The 15,027-nt window shown below is 42.3% G+C and overlaps 1 protein-coding gene across 4 annotated transcripts in view; it reads left to right on the forward strand.

Moving 5' to 3' along the window:
• BCL2L11 (BCL2 like 11) overlaps positions 1–15,027 on the forward strand; it is a 42,129-nt gene that overhangs the window by 17,905 nt on the left and 9,197 nt on the right. For all 4 annotated transcript variants that reach the window (XM_075862894.1, XM_075862893.1, XM_075862892.1 and 1 more), the window contains exon 3: positions 7,861–7,967. In XM_075862894.1, coding sequence (XP_075719009.1) covers positions 7,861–7,967 — 107 coding nt within the window. The remainder of the gene's footprint in view (positions 1–7,860; positions 7,968–15,027) is intronic.

Below are 15,027 nucleotides of genomic sequence, written 5' to 3' on the forward strand. Positions count from 1 at the left end.
GAGATCAATAGAGAACCGCTCGCGCATGCGCATAAGAATCCCATTGATCTCTGTGAAGCTGCCGGACACAGAACGCGGAAGTCACAGCTTCTCATGCAGCGCTTTTGGTAACTTTCAGTCCCCGTTCTCCTTATCGATCACAAATGTATCCCCCATCCTGTGGATAGGAGATACATGGGTTTTATGGCACAACCCCTTTAAACTGCCAGGAACAGCAAAATTGCTGTTCCTGGCCGTTATGGCAGTGTGTCAGAAGCTGACACCTGCAGTGTATGGAGTGGGCTCGGCATGTGAGCCCGCTCCATACATCATTCCCCTCCAGCTCCATGATGTGCCGGCACGTCATGGGTCGAGAAGAGGTAAAGTAATGAAGCGGTCATGGCGCCCGGCGATCCTGGGTCTCTTGACTGCGGACTATAAGACGCGGGGAATTTTTAGCAGGATTTATTCTTGCTGAAAACTGCGTCTTTTATAGTCTCTAAAATACGGTGTGTGTGTATATGTATATATAATATATATATGTATATGTAGGCATAGAACACAGTAACGGCACCAGGACTTCAGAGTAGATGAAAGCAAAAGTGGATTTATTCACCTCAATACAGCAACGTTTCGGTTCAACAGCCATGATGGCTTGAGAAAGGTTCCTGTTGAACCGAAACGTTGCTGTATTGAGGTGAATAAATCCACTTTTGCTTTCATCTACTCTGAAGTCCTGGTGCCGTTACTGTGTTCTATACTTCTCTGTATTGGATTTTGGGGAATTGATTCACCCCCAGGTTTACGAGCACATGGCCTGATTTTCTGCAACCATTGGAGTGCTGTGTTCATCTACCTCTGGACTATATATATAGATATATATATATATATATATATATATATATATATATATATATATATATATATATATTTTACTACTTCTACAGAGAAGAAACTATTTGTTTTGTATCAACACATTCTGAGAGCAATAACTTTTTTATTTTTTGGTCGATTGAGCGGTGAGGGCTTATTTTTGGTGGGACGAGCTGTAGTTTTTAGTGGTACCATTTTTTGGTACATACGTTTTGATCACTTTATATTACATTTTATTTAGAGCTTTGGTGACCAAAAAACAGTGTTTGGCGTTTTAAATTGTTTATTTCTTACAGCGTTCATTATGCGCTAAAAATTACGGTTTTACTTTTTTATTAACTTTGTTTTTACTTTTTTCTTTACTTTTTACACTTCCTTTTTTTACTTGAAGCTCTGATCACTGCTAGAATACATTACACTACCTAGGTAGGTCTACGAGGACCAGCCAGAGGCAGATGGCTCCCTACAACGTTGGTGCGTAGTATTCGAGTAGGGTAACTATTTTATGATGAATGCGGAAGTGTATTTGACGGCCAAGTAATGAACAGTTGAATATTGTGCCATCTCACTAGGCAATGCACTACCCAATCTGAGTTCTTGTTAAGCGGGACTAATGCAGCCATGTTCTACTTTATTTAGTTTAAGCAGGAACGTTGTTGATTTAGGGGAAACAAAGTGATCGACATTTTAAGAATAACCTTGTATATAATGCTTGACTAGATAAAGTGCCAATCTTTACTGCTGCCTGGACTTTTATGACCTCAGCTGCTATTTTTCATAATCCTTCCACTGTAAAGGACATTTTAGATTTTATTTTTAAAGGAAGCCTGGAAAGCCAACACCCAAAAAAGCAATGGCACCGTCCTATCAGCACAGCAGCACTGTACAGTGGTGTAGATCTATCAAAAGTGGAGCCCATAGCAACCAATCAGATTCCACCTTTCATTTTTTTAGACGCCCTTTGAAAAATGAAAGCAGCAACCTGATTGGGCAATTCGTTTGCACCAGTTTTGATAAACTTCGCCCAGTGTTAGGCAGCAGCGAGTTAGATCTTTCTTAGCCTTGCTGGTAGGTCTGTCTGTCCTATTTTTTTTAATCATTCCCGTTTTCTTTATTTCTAATCCAGAATAAATATAATATCTGTATCTGATGCATGCTTTAAACTGGGAGACATTCGAAAAAAACACATTCAATGGAGACAAGTAATTTTCCGGTGTCCATTGATGTCTTACATATGTCCCCAAGTGTGTTCATCTCGGACTTGCTGACTACAAAGCAGTAATATTAATGTTTCATTGGATTACTTTCTGGATAAGCTGCTTCTATGTCCCAAAAAGCTGAGCTCCACATTATGTGGTTACTGAGGAGGGGCATCGGGCTGGTTTACAGCTGCTGGCAGCTACTCATGAAGATTTATTACATGTGGTATTCCTTTTCCAGCAGCTGTTTCTGAGAGCGGTCCCTGAATTTCTGTCTGCCTGGGCTTGTCACGCACACGTGCAGCGAGACAAGAAATCCTTTACAGCTCCTGTTCACGGAGCCACTGATGCCAGGGAAATGTACTTAGATATACTTACTTGAATTTCCCTACTAACTATGCACTTCGCTGTCTTGCAAAGGTCATGTATGGCCTGTCCTGCATCAAGGAGTACTTGAGGAACTGGCGCCCTCGATTATTGAAATCGGAAAAGGATTATACATTTTCCTTATCCATAATATTGCTGAGCGGATACATAGAGACAATAAATTTTACATAAATATCTAAATGTATTGTCATAGCAACCAGTCCGCACTCTGCTTTCGCTTCTTAGTATTCCGGAAAAAATCCAGACTCCGGTTTTTATCAGTTTCTATGGCCAACGGTGCCAGTTTTTCTGTTGGCTAATTTAGATCGATGTCATACTCTTTACATCAGATGTTTAGAACTACATCTTGAATGTATTGTTTTAAACAATTTTTCCCGTCTAAAATATCCTGTGGATGTGCCATGTTTGATAGATCCAGGTCTGAGCTCCAGAGTGGGGGAGGGGGTGTCACCTGACTCCATCTCTCCTAGTGAGGAAGCTGCCACATCTGGATGGAGAATCAATGAAGAGGTGGTCACTCTGTTTCCTGTGGGAATTGAGGAAACCGCTGAGCAGGCATAATGGGGGTCTGTTCTAGAGATAGGTGCAGGTCCAAGCTCTGGGAAATGTTCCTAATGTCTTAGGTGATAAATGACAATTCTATTTGAGTAGTACTTCCATCTATCCACAGGATAGGTAATACGCTTCTGATTGTTGTGGGATCTAAGCCCCCGTTCCTCCAAATTTTGACTGGAGCGGAGGACGAGCCTGCTCCTCCTCCACTTCCTCCTATGCAAGTAGGAACTCGGGGGGGGGGGGGGGGGGGCTTGGGATCCACGTTTTAGTAAACAGTAGGGCCTGAAGCAATCGGACAAGTCCACTATCCTCCCTTTTTGGGAAGGTTAAAATTGGCAAGTCACTGGATTAAATGCATGTAGAAAGGCCCTATTACACCGGCCGGTGATTGGTGCTAGTTTGATCCGGTTACACGGAGCTATGGATGCGGACGAGCAGTCGTTGCGCCGATCGCTTAAATTATATGCTCAGCAGATAATCAAGCGTTTGCTCGTTCATCTGCTGGTGACTGCCCTGTTTACTCAGGGCAATTATCGGCAACAAGCGTTCTATGAATGCTTGTCTGCCTGATCGCCCAGTGTAAAACCCCCTTTATATAAGGTGTCTGGCACTGGGAAAAGGAGCATTGCAGACACAATGATCTAACAACTTATAAGAGAAAAGTGGGTGGTTGCCTGAACTGAATTTGCTGACTTGCCTACTTCTGTAAACGGTAAGATAGATTCAAGTCTTCAAGCCTTGTTTTATCTCGTATTAGTACTAATCTGTACTTTGCTACATGCATTCCTGCTCCCTCCCTGCTATTGTTCAGCCTGTGTGCTGTCTGTCTACAAACCAGGACTGTAGATCCTGCCAATTTAGAAGTTTGATACGGTGGTTCTTGTCAAAACGGCCGGCACCATGACCGAACCAAAAGGATCCATTATCAGTCAATGATGTTCGTTAGGCGCTGGTGGTATCCGTGATGTCACTGCGTCATGGTTTCTGGTTTAAACAAAAAACACAATGCAGATGTGAACAGTGCCTTAACTTACAGCCCCCCTCCTTAGTGTCTCTCCAGTGGTGCTTTCCTGCCTGAACTGACATCGGGCGTGGAAAGACGCTCTTGCACGCTGGATGGGACCATTGCCGTGGCAATCGCACAACGTCTGAAGAGTATTGTGCACAGGTCCTATTAGTTAGAATTGGACCTGTGTACGATACTCTTTGGTCATCGTATGGTGTCCATGGCTACTGTACTGCTCAGCGTGCAGGAGCGTCTCTGCGCCTTATGTAAATTCGGGTCGGAGAGTACAAATGGGAGGACAATTTTTCGAAAATTACTTAGCGTGGGTTATGTGATCCCTCACAGCGTACAAGTCGAGGGATACACTGCTTAATATACAATATGCACACATACAGTGAGCCATTTATTGGGTACAACAGTGCTCAGATCTTTCTGACTTATACTTTTCACACGTTCCAAAAGATAGAAAGCGAAATGTGAACCACCTACGGCCATGGCATATATGCTAGATACTGAAGTAATGTGAATAAAATAAACTCCTTCGTAAATTGTTTACAAAGTATCTAAGACGGGTGCCAAAAGTCATTAACACTTGTGTTCACGGGTTTACTCGTATTCATTTAACACGTCTTCTGTGCAGCAATTGCTTTGATCTGATTTAGACTGCGCACTTGCAGACAAAGTCCTTTCCGAAAGCCTCAGATTGATTTTCACTATCAACCACTTAACCACGACTTTAATTTCCTGAATGACTGTTCTTAACGGATACCTGGATATTTTAGTATTAGGGATTGAGCTTCTTACAATCTGGGATGTGACTGACCTCGTTTCATATTTGGACTTTGGTGCCAAAACTTTCTTTCAGAAGTGTGTGAGGAGTTTATCGGGTGGGGAAAGAGGGTTTCCTCGCTCTGTTGAGTTGCTATGTTTTGTTTGTTTTTTTTGCTGGTTTTCCCCTGCATCTGTATTGCTTTCTCAGCTTTCACAATGTTTCACTATGCATCACAAGAGCTTAGCTGAATGAATTTTGGCTGTCGGTAATAGAGAAGCACATGACACTGGAGCCTGATTTAACCTCCGGGACTGGTCAGCTCAGGTCCTTCATCAGATCAGACAAGCCAACTCACTGCGGCCTTTGGTCTAACCGTAACAGAACAAAAGGCTTTGAGCCAGTCCTGTTTGGGTTACACTCATTCTCTTGATATTTACATTAGTATCAAAGCCTGGTTCCCATGGTAACATCTCTTTAAAGGGGTATTCCAGTTACAACAAGTTACCCCTTATCCGTAGGGTAAGGGGTAAATTGCTGATCTGTGGGTGTCCGGCAGCTCAGACCCCCCACAGTTTAAGAGAATAGACGTTGCACGAACCCTTCGTGCTCACGCGCACTGCATTTATTCTCTATGGCAGTGCCTGAAAAAGCAGAGTGCCGTGTTCAGCTATCTCCTTCGCTCCCCTAGAGAATGAATGGAGCGGCAGTGCGCATGAGCGACCTGCCGCTCTGTTCAAACTTGGGGTTCTTGTAAACGGTGGGGGTCTAAGCTGTCAGACACCCAACAGTCAGCAAGTTACCCCTGACCCTACGGATAAGTGGTAACTTGTTGTAACCAGAATACCCCTTTAAGCCCCTAGCTGTCCACATTGTATCACTTTGATCTGGATATGGCTGCATCTCTTTATTGTCTTAGCCCCCTAAGGGCTTATTAAGACTTGGGTCATTCTCGTCCATGTGCTGTGCATTAAAACAAAGCACAGTACACGGACCCGTTGAATTCAATGGGGCTATTCACACAATGCATGAGTTGTCACGCAGCGAGTGTCTGCTGCGTGAAACTCATCACATGTCCTATATTAGTGCGTCTTCACACATCTAGTTGCCTATTGAAGTCAATGGGTGCGTGAAAACCACGGACAGCACACTGACGCACATCCATGTGCTATCTATATTTCACGCATCAATTACATTGAAAAAAATAATAATTGCAAGCGCGTGAAAAACACATGCCACACGCAAAGCACACTGATGCAAAACGCAACGCACACTTTACGTGTGTAAATCTGTCACTCTCCTGTCAATGTAGCCTTGGGCTCATTCAGACGGACACATGTATTTCAATGGGGCCGCTCACACGGACGTTGTTTCTACGAAGCTTGTTAAGGATCCGTGGAAAAATAGGACGTGTCCTATTATCTGACGTTTTCACGCATCTCTCCATACTCTAGTCTGACGAATCCGTAATAACGTGTCCCGCACAGGTGCACCTCTGCTTGTCTGAAATGCTGTATTAAATAATTTGGGCTGAATTCACACTGCGTTTACGGCGTTCACTTGGTGTGCGTGCTGGGAGCTTTCAAAAGTATCCATAGGCCCCTGTTTACCCGGGTGTCCTTATTTAACCTCCGTTGGGTTTACATTGGGTAAACTTTTTATTTATTTTTTTAAACTGAAATAGCGCAGTCTGCTTCGCCTTATTTTTTTTGCAGGATGCATCTGTATGGGAAGGCACAGCAGGCTGCGCTATTTTACACCGTTTAAAAAAAATAAAAAATTATATAGAATATATAATTTTGCTATAATAGATTATTACATGTCCATCTCCACATGCCACCATACTACCTGAAGAAAATTAATTGACCACTGACAATGACATTACTAACCCCTAGCTGCCGTTGAAATGTCATGTAGTAAATCGATCTGCATGTTCCAATGCTGTATATGTGATGTTACAAAAAAAAAAGTGAGGGAGTGGATACTGATGAACATTTTGGAAGGCGGTGACTGCTTAGTATTATAATTCCAAACCGGTAAGGCTTCTATGGGGTGCCAGTCACTAGTCATGGAGTTTGTGATTTTTTTTATTTATTTTTTTATGTTCGAAAACAGATAAAGATCAAAATGACACTACTCTCATATAGCATTGGGGCTTGTCTGCATCCTGCTGGGAACAAGGAACCTGCCCATATATCAGTGATAAGAAGTCATATTGATCCTATTTTCTGTGAGTTGTTTTTAAAGGGTTATTACCATTACACAAAAAATAAGCATATCGCTAGGATGTCATCTATTTGTGATCAGTGGGGTTCCGAATGCTGGGACTTCCACTGATCCTGAATTTTAAGGGGCTGCAACAACGCTTTAGCGCTTTGTCCCTTTCTCTGCTTCCCCTGCCCAGGGGGCAGCGTTGCAGTTCACTGCACAGAGGGTGGCCGGGAGCACTGCTGTGCAGGGAAAAACAGAAGGGGACATGTTGCTAAATCAGCTCTGCGGCCCCTTCCATCTCAGGATCAGTCCCGGCAGTTGATCCCCCACTGATCACAAATTGATGGCATAACCTAGCCATGTGTCGTCATTTTGTGTGATTGAGGAACCCTTTAATGCTATACATGTGCCAAAGACTCAACAGGAAAGCAAGCATGCTTTACACTGGAAGTAATTAAAGCTGAAAAGTGTTTCACCCAAAATATAAGTCCTATATAAACAGCACTTGGATGTGTATTGGCTTCTGAGAAGTGGACTATGAATATATATATTTTTTTAATTTAATGGTTACGATTAGTTGCTGAAACGCTAATTGAGAAGTGAGAAACCTAATTATCATTTCTGATTTACTAGTATGTTTTCAGGTTTTATGTTCCAATAGTCATTTTAAGGGGTAATTTTGGGGTTACTTAAACAAACACAAGTGTTTGGTGTATTTTCTTTTTACCCGGAACTACTTTATTGACCTATATGGCTGTAAGAAATAGGGTTTTTTTTTCTATAGAGACTCTTCATTATGCTTTGTGTAAGGCATATACTCACGCTTTACAAATGTAGTAAGATGGAATAAAATTAAAGGTTGATTATTTTGTTTTTGTCAGCTGCCAGAAATTTTAATGACCTTGAAGAAATGCGGCCAGAAATCTTGATTGCACGTGAGCTCCGCCGTATTGGAGATGAATTTCATGAATTGTACAATCCAGTGGGGGTAAGTGCATGGATTGTTCCTGACTGATCGTGTTGTAAACAAGAGAATCGATCTACTGATCATGTGCAGAAGTGGTAGACCATACCAGCCAGCAACACATGCAATACATGTATTTGACTACACACTTGAGATTACATCAGATCAGGCTTCCTCTTATTCTATTTTACTTGAGGCCCTATAGAAGGCTTTCTTTTATGGAGAGGGCAACATAAACCTCTCTATGAATTGTTGCCTATAATTTTCTGCAGTTACCGCAAGCCCAGTAGTAGATTTCTTGATCTAGAAGAACATTATTGGACTCGACATTTTTTTAAGTCTAATAACTGGAATCCAAGCAGAAAAAAGGTCCTAAAGGCTTTAAGGGGTTACCTGGGAGTTTTAAAATGTTATGAGAAGCCATGGGAGGGTATAAAATAATAAACAAACAGATACTCGCCCTTTGAAACCTCTCCACCGCCAGCCTCTGAGGCCAGCAATTGGCTGCAGCGGCATGTGACCACAGCCAGAGCTTCCGGGATCGCGGAACGGTGGAGAATGGGGCATTGGCCCTGGAACGGGGGGGGGTGTATTTCAAAGGGCCGGAAGCCCTGTTAGATTATTATTTTATACCCTCTCAATTTGAGAGAACTCCTTTTAATCACATCTTTAAAAAAAATAAACAAGACACCCTTAGGTTTTATACACATATTTTGTTCCACAGACTTGATCATACAACCGTGTGAATAAAGTCTTATTCCAAGCACACGAGTGTAAAAGGGAACAAACCTTATGACCCATATGAAGAAAGGCATTAATCATAGTTCATAATGTGGTTTCATTGTTTCTCCTATTCAGCTGTGAGTTCCTTAACTATTTCAAGCATTTTGGTTATTTGCTTGTATGGTTAACATTTCTAAATAGTTACAGTATGTTTGGAATGAAAAAGCAAAACTAAATTTTGGACTACTGGTGTTGAAAGCAATTTGTAACTGAAGTAGCACAGTTTGGAATTTAAAGGCTATGTACACCTTTTTGAATCTTTTTTTAAATAATGTCTGGAACTTTCTAAATACTTTTTATTAAACATTATTTAGAATTTTTGAGATACAAATATCAGGTTCAGTGATAGCGGGTACTGTGTGGATCCAACGGTTATTGATCACATTGACGTTATGAACTTAGATGTGATCGGTAACCGCTCGATCCTGCTTTATAGACACGCAGGACACGCTGTCACCGTACCTGTCAGTGCCGCTGACCTGACTGATTCAGGTCTCCGCACTAGATACAGCTGCTTTGTATCCTGTATACAAACAAAGCAATAAACAACTTATTTCAAAGGTGTACATAGCCTATACGTTTCAGACACTGCGCTTTGATGCGTTTTCGGTGGGGTGCTCACCGCTATACTTTGAGAAACTCCCAAAGTAAGCCTCCGACGGAGGGCTCAAACACTGTGTGAATAGAACCTAAGAAAAAAACGCTTGTTACTATCAGAGGCAAAGCTTAATAGACACTGTTAAAAATACAATACACTGTCATAGATAACTTTTGGGCTGGGTTCACACGACCATGTTACGTCCGTAATGGACGGAACGTATTTCGGACGGAAGACCCGGACCGAACACACTGCAGGGGGCCGGGCTCCTAGCATCATAGTGATGTACGACGCTAGGAGTCCCTGCCTCTGCGTGGAACTACTGTCCCGTACTGTAATCATGATTACAGTACGGGACAGTTGTCCTGCAGCGAGGCAGGGACTCCTAGCATCGTACATCACTATGATGCTAGGAGCCCGGCTCCCTGCACTGTTCGGTCCGGGTCTTCCTGCCGAAATACGTTCCGTACATTACGGACGTAACATGGTCGTGTGAACCAAGCCTTGCAGTGTATTTTTCCAGAGATCCAATGATCGTGTGTTTAAGTCTTAGGCCTCATGCACACGACAGAGTTCGGCCCGTGATATACGGACCGTATTTCCCAGGCCGAACACAGTTCAGGGAGTCAGGCTCCTGGCATCATAGTTATGTATATCTCACGGTCTCCCTGCGGGACTACTATCCTGTACTGAAAACATGTTTCAGTATGGGACGGTATTCCCACGTAAAGGCGTCTTACATAACTATGATGCTAGGAGGCCAGCTCCCTGAACTGTGTTCAGCCTGGGAAATGCGGCCGACATGCGGTCCATATATCACGGACTGAACACATGTGCATGAGGCCTCAGGGTCACTCAAACTACATTTTTAAAAGTTTTAAACAATAAAAAAAAATAAAAAATAGTTCAAAAAAACCTTTTTCAAAGCTTTTTTTAATAAAATGTAAGCAATAAAAATAGACAATTGGTGTCCGTAAAGTCTTTTCTTTTTTTTTTCACGATGCAGGATAAATAAGTTAACACCAGATTTGCTGTTTTTTGGCCACCTTTCCTCTCCCAAAAAATAGGATAAAAAGTCATTAACCCCACAATGATACCAATTTTAAAAACTACAGCTTGCTCCGCACAGCGACATCAATGGAAAACGTAAAGTCATGGGTCTCCAGATATGGCGACACAAACTTTTTTTTTTCTGTGAAAGCTGAAAGAATGAACCCCCCCTCCCCCCCCCCCCCCCAAAAAAAAAAGACGAAAAAAAGATTGAGGAGTTGCTTTTTCTTTTTTTCTCCTTTCCACTCTACAAATTTTGTAAACTTTTCACAGTACATTTGATTCATTTAATGGTACTATTGGGAAAATAAAAAGATTTTGAAAGACGTGGATGAAAAAACGAGAAATGGTTGTGGCAGGAAGGGGTTAAGGGGCTAATGATTTTTCTAATAACACAAGTACCCTATTTAAAATGTCAGGCAAAAGTCCCGTGCAAAGGAGGCCTAAAGCAGCGGTCCATTCTCCAGGCTGGACAGTCAGTCTGGGCCCTTACAGCTTTAATTAAACATTGGTGTGGGGTTTTTTTTTTGTTTTTTTTTTTAATAGATTTGCTTTTTGAGCAGTTTAACAAAGAAAAACAGGAACAATTTCTATTTCAACATAGTTTCCACTTAAAGTATTACCTACGCAGAGATGTGAAATTGGTTTTCATACTTCATAACATGTCTATCAAATCCATATTTCATCTCCATCATGCCTGGAGCTTCAAAACACCCAGTGTGCCCCTTATGTCTTCCTGCCCATACCACTTCCATTTGCTAAAGATCATTTCATTTTGTACCTCTATCAATCAGATTTATTCCTGATAGGGTTTATAATTGGGTAACAATCGTGTATATTTCAGGTGTGTCTTGTTGCCACTGTGCAGAAAGACCACGTAAGGTCACTACTAAAATAACTCGAATAAACTTTGGGATTTTAACCAGTTCATACAGGTTTTCCTCTGGGGGGGGGTCTAAGTTGGTGGAAAAGCGTGGACTTTGGGGTAAATTGAGGTTTGAAATTCGTTTTTTTGTTCTTTTATAACCATTCGATCCACCACAGCCACTCTTTTGGCTGCCGCGTGAGAATGGAGTGGATGGGCAACTGCTGCTTTATTATGTTGTCAGCAGTGTCTCGGACTACCACTTACTCCATATTGCTATTGGGGGGGGGGGAGCAATAATCAGTCATGGCGCAGTCCTATAGGAGAAGAAATGTAGAGGGTAAATTTTGTGTCCTGATTACTTATGGGAGAGAGGTTTGGCAAAGAGTATGTTGTGCCTACTGGGGAGGGAGAGGGGTGTTAAGGGAAGTTTAAACCTGACATGGATGACCAGTCTTTCACATCCTCTGTTGCAGTGCATTTGCGCGATATTTATTTAATAAAAATGCAATTACTCCTTCATGGGGTTCTGTGGACTCTGCTCTAAACAGTGTCGTATTTGGCTCCTAGGCCTGGATAAGATTTCTAAAGGCTTAAAGTATGCCAACGGGGGATTTTGACTGGCCTGCTTTCTCTCCATGTATATATATATATATTTTTTTTTCTTTTCCCCTTTTTAAACTAAAATGCAAAAGCAAAATTGTAATGGGAAGTTTCCAAGTTGCTTGGCCTAGGTGCAAGAAGTACTGGGTCTATCTCCAGAAAGGAAGAATATAATCCTTTTGAATGGTGTCCTGGTCAAGAATTAGAAACTTTCAGGAGAGAAATCCGCCTTTCACACCCGTCAAAATAGACATTCTGCACAAGGTATCTGGATTTGTTTTAGGGATTTTATTTTGTGAACTGGAAAATAATAGCTTAAATTACAGTCCCTGGCACAAGACTCCGATAGGTGCTGCGCCGCTCCCACTGCAGCTGCTAGAAATAGTTTCCTGCAAAAATATAGTCAACTCTTCGCTTCAGCAGGAAAATAGAAACTGTTTTGCTGCTGAATAAAAAGCATATTCAATCCCCAGATGGATGAGGGGTGGGGGGTTGCAATTCGTTGTTCTCTTTGCTCCCCTACGCTGTTTTACTGTGTGGTTATAAATAAGTTTATTTTACTCATTGGTATAAATACAATGGGGAGGGGATTTTTTCTCTTAAGATGTATTACAAAGTTTCTAATCCGCTTTTACAGGGCTTAAAGGGGTTTTCCACTACCGGACAACTGATAACCTATCCACCAGATAGGTCATCCGTATATGATCTGTGCGTGTCCAACACCTGGACCCCGCAGCTGCTCTGGATGTCACTTGTACACTATGCAGTGTACGGAGCCGGAAGCAGATGGCTCAGTACACTGCGGCAGAACTGCAGCTCTGCTCCTATCCACTTAAATAGGAGCCGCCCCTATTCTGTGACCGGAGCCATCTGCTTTCGGCATGGATGTCCGGAGGCAGCTGGAGCAGCTGATCGGTGCTGGGTCCAGGTATCGAAAACACACCGATCATATACTGATGACCTATCCAGTGAATAGATAAATCCGTTGTGCGGTAGTGGAAAAACCCTTTAACAGAGTTGTCAGGACAGGGGGCAGTTTTTCATACTGATGACCTAGCCACAGGATAGGTCATCAGTATATGATCGGTAGGGGTCCAACACACGGCATCAGAAGTTTTGCAGCAGTCTCGTGCTGGAAGCAGATGGCTCTGGTCACAGTATAACGTGTAAGTATGTACTGCAGCTCTGCTCCTATTCAAGTGAATCATGGCCGGTATAGTGTACCCCATGCAAGGACAACCCCTTTAATAGGAGAGCGTTAGAAGTACCGTACACTGCAATACAAGTCCCCTAGTGGGACTAAGATTTATTTATTATGGGATAACCCCATCTAATATGCAAACCATTTAGTTAAAGTGAAACTCTGGGCACGTTTTCTTCACTCCAAAAATGGAGCTACTAGTGTCAGTTCACCTATGAGGGGCATTAATTTACTCATGGTGGTCCTCGCGAGATCACGCTGTGCTGTCAGTAAGTCCCACAGAAACTTTCCTGAAGTGTCGGGAGTGTGAATAGACATCGCATCCTGGCTGAAGGCAATGTCTATTCACTCAAGACACGTCGGTAAAGTTAATGTGGGTGTATGTGACAGCACAGCCTGATCTCACGAGATCACGCTCTGCTGTGAATACAGATGGACATGAATCGAGAGGTGTATGATTCTGATTGGTCAGCATCATATACTTCTCTTTACAACGACCACTTGGTCAAAAGTTAAAAAAACGCCCTGTTGGGGGGCATTAAGAAGCAAATTCGCATAAATCTAAAATTGTACGTAACTTGCTCAAAAATCGTTTTTCAAAATAAAAACCACTTCTCTACGTTACAGCGCCAATCAGATTATGTAGGAGATGGGGCACTTGTGATCTTAGAGGCTCTGTCACCAGATTATATCTGCTGCTCTTCCAATAGGTCTTTAGGTGGCCCTATATAAGATTTACCTCCACAATCACAACTTTTTGCTACATCTTTCATCTTTAAAAATAGTTTTAAAATAAAATAGATTTAGTTAAGAACAAAATGAGTTTTTTGCAGGCAGAAAATTCTGCCTGGAAAAATCAGTTCTGTTTTTTCTTAAATGGTTTTTGAGGCGGTTTTTTACCTATTGCTTCAACTGGCAAAGGGAAAAACCGCAAGCGTTTTTAAAATAGTCAAAAAAACGCGTCTGATGTTCACGGCGTTTTTCCGTCTCCCTTTGATTTCAATGGAGTTTTTGAGGTGGAAGACGCCTCAAGATAAGGGCCTGTCACTTTTTCCTGTGAGCGTTTTTTCTGCGCTCCGGAAAAAAAACTCACTCGCCTCCCATTGAAAACAATGGGAGGCAAATTCGTCCGTTTGTTTCCGCGGCAAAAAACGTGTAAAACAAAACTGTGCTAACAGGGTCTAATTTTAGATATACTATTTTTATTTTTCATCCTGACTAAACAGATGCCACCCATATACATACTGTGTAGATAAAACAACTACTTAGAGAATCATCGCCGTCAAACAAACCTCACAATTAACAGTACACAGGACTGTGTAAGGACTGTTTATTGTATGCCTACAACTGCAAATTTATATCTTCCATCACAAAGTATGACACCATACAAGATTGTACGATACAAAGCGCTGCTTTATTTTCATGGGCAAATAATGTGAAACACACTATGTGCATCTTAAATGAAACCTGTCAGCAGTTCTGATCCCTGAGTTGCATGGCTGAGAAATCAATGTTTAATTCCACCACCCCCCCTTTTCCTGCATGGCGCTGCTATTGCAAGTGCAACAGAGGTGTCCCCTTTATATTCAAGTACTTCGGGTTCCCCTCATGGAACACTGTCAGCCCATCTGCTCTAGTGCGCTCCTGATTGGACACTTAAGGCCGCCACTCAGAGCAAAGGGGATTGGCTGGCAGCGTTCGGCAAGGAGAGCCCTAAGAACTTGAACATCAAAGCCGCTTCCGAAGCACTTGCAACTGTGGGGCCAGAGGGGCATTACATATCATTTTCTTGGTCATTCAACTTGCATGACTGACACCACAGGTATGAATGCACTGCCCTCCCCCTCCTCTATATAACACCATGGGCAGTTTTGAGGGCGAAAAACAGCTGACCGATTCCCTTTAAGGCATTGAGAAATACAAGACATCACAAAACAAATGTTCACAAATGCAAATCCACAAGACCTTGGTATAGTCTCGCATT

Source organism: Rhinoderma darwinii, chromosome 4 (assembly GCF_050947455.1).
Source record: "Rhinoderma darwinii isolate aRhiDar2 chromosome 4, aRhiDar2.hap1, whole genome shotgun sequence".
NCBI classification, from domain to species: Eukaryota; Metazoa; Chordata; class Amphibia; order Anura; family Rhinodermatidae; genus Rhinoderma; species Rhinoderma darwinii.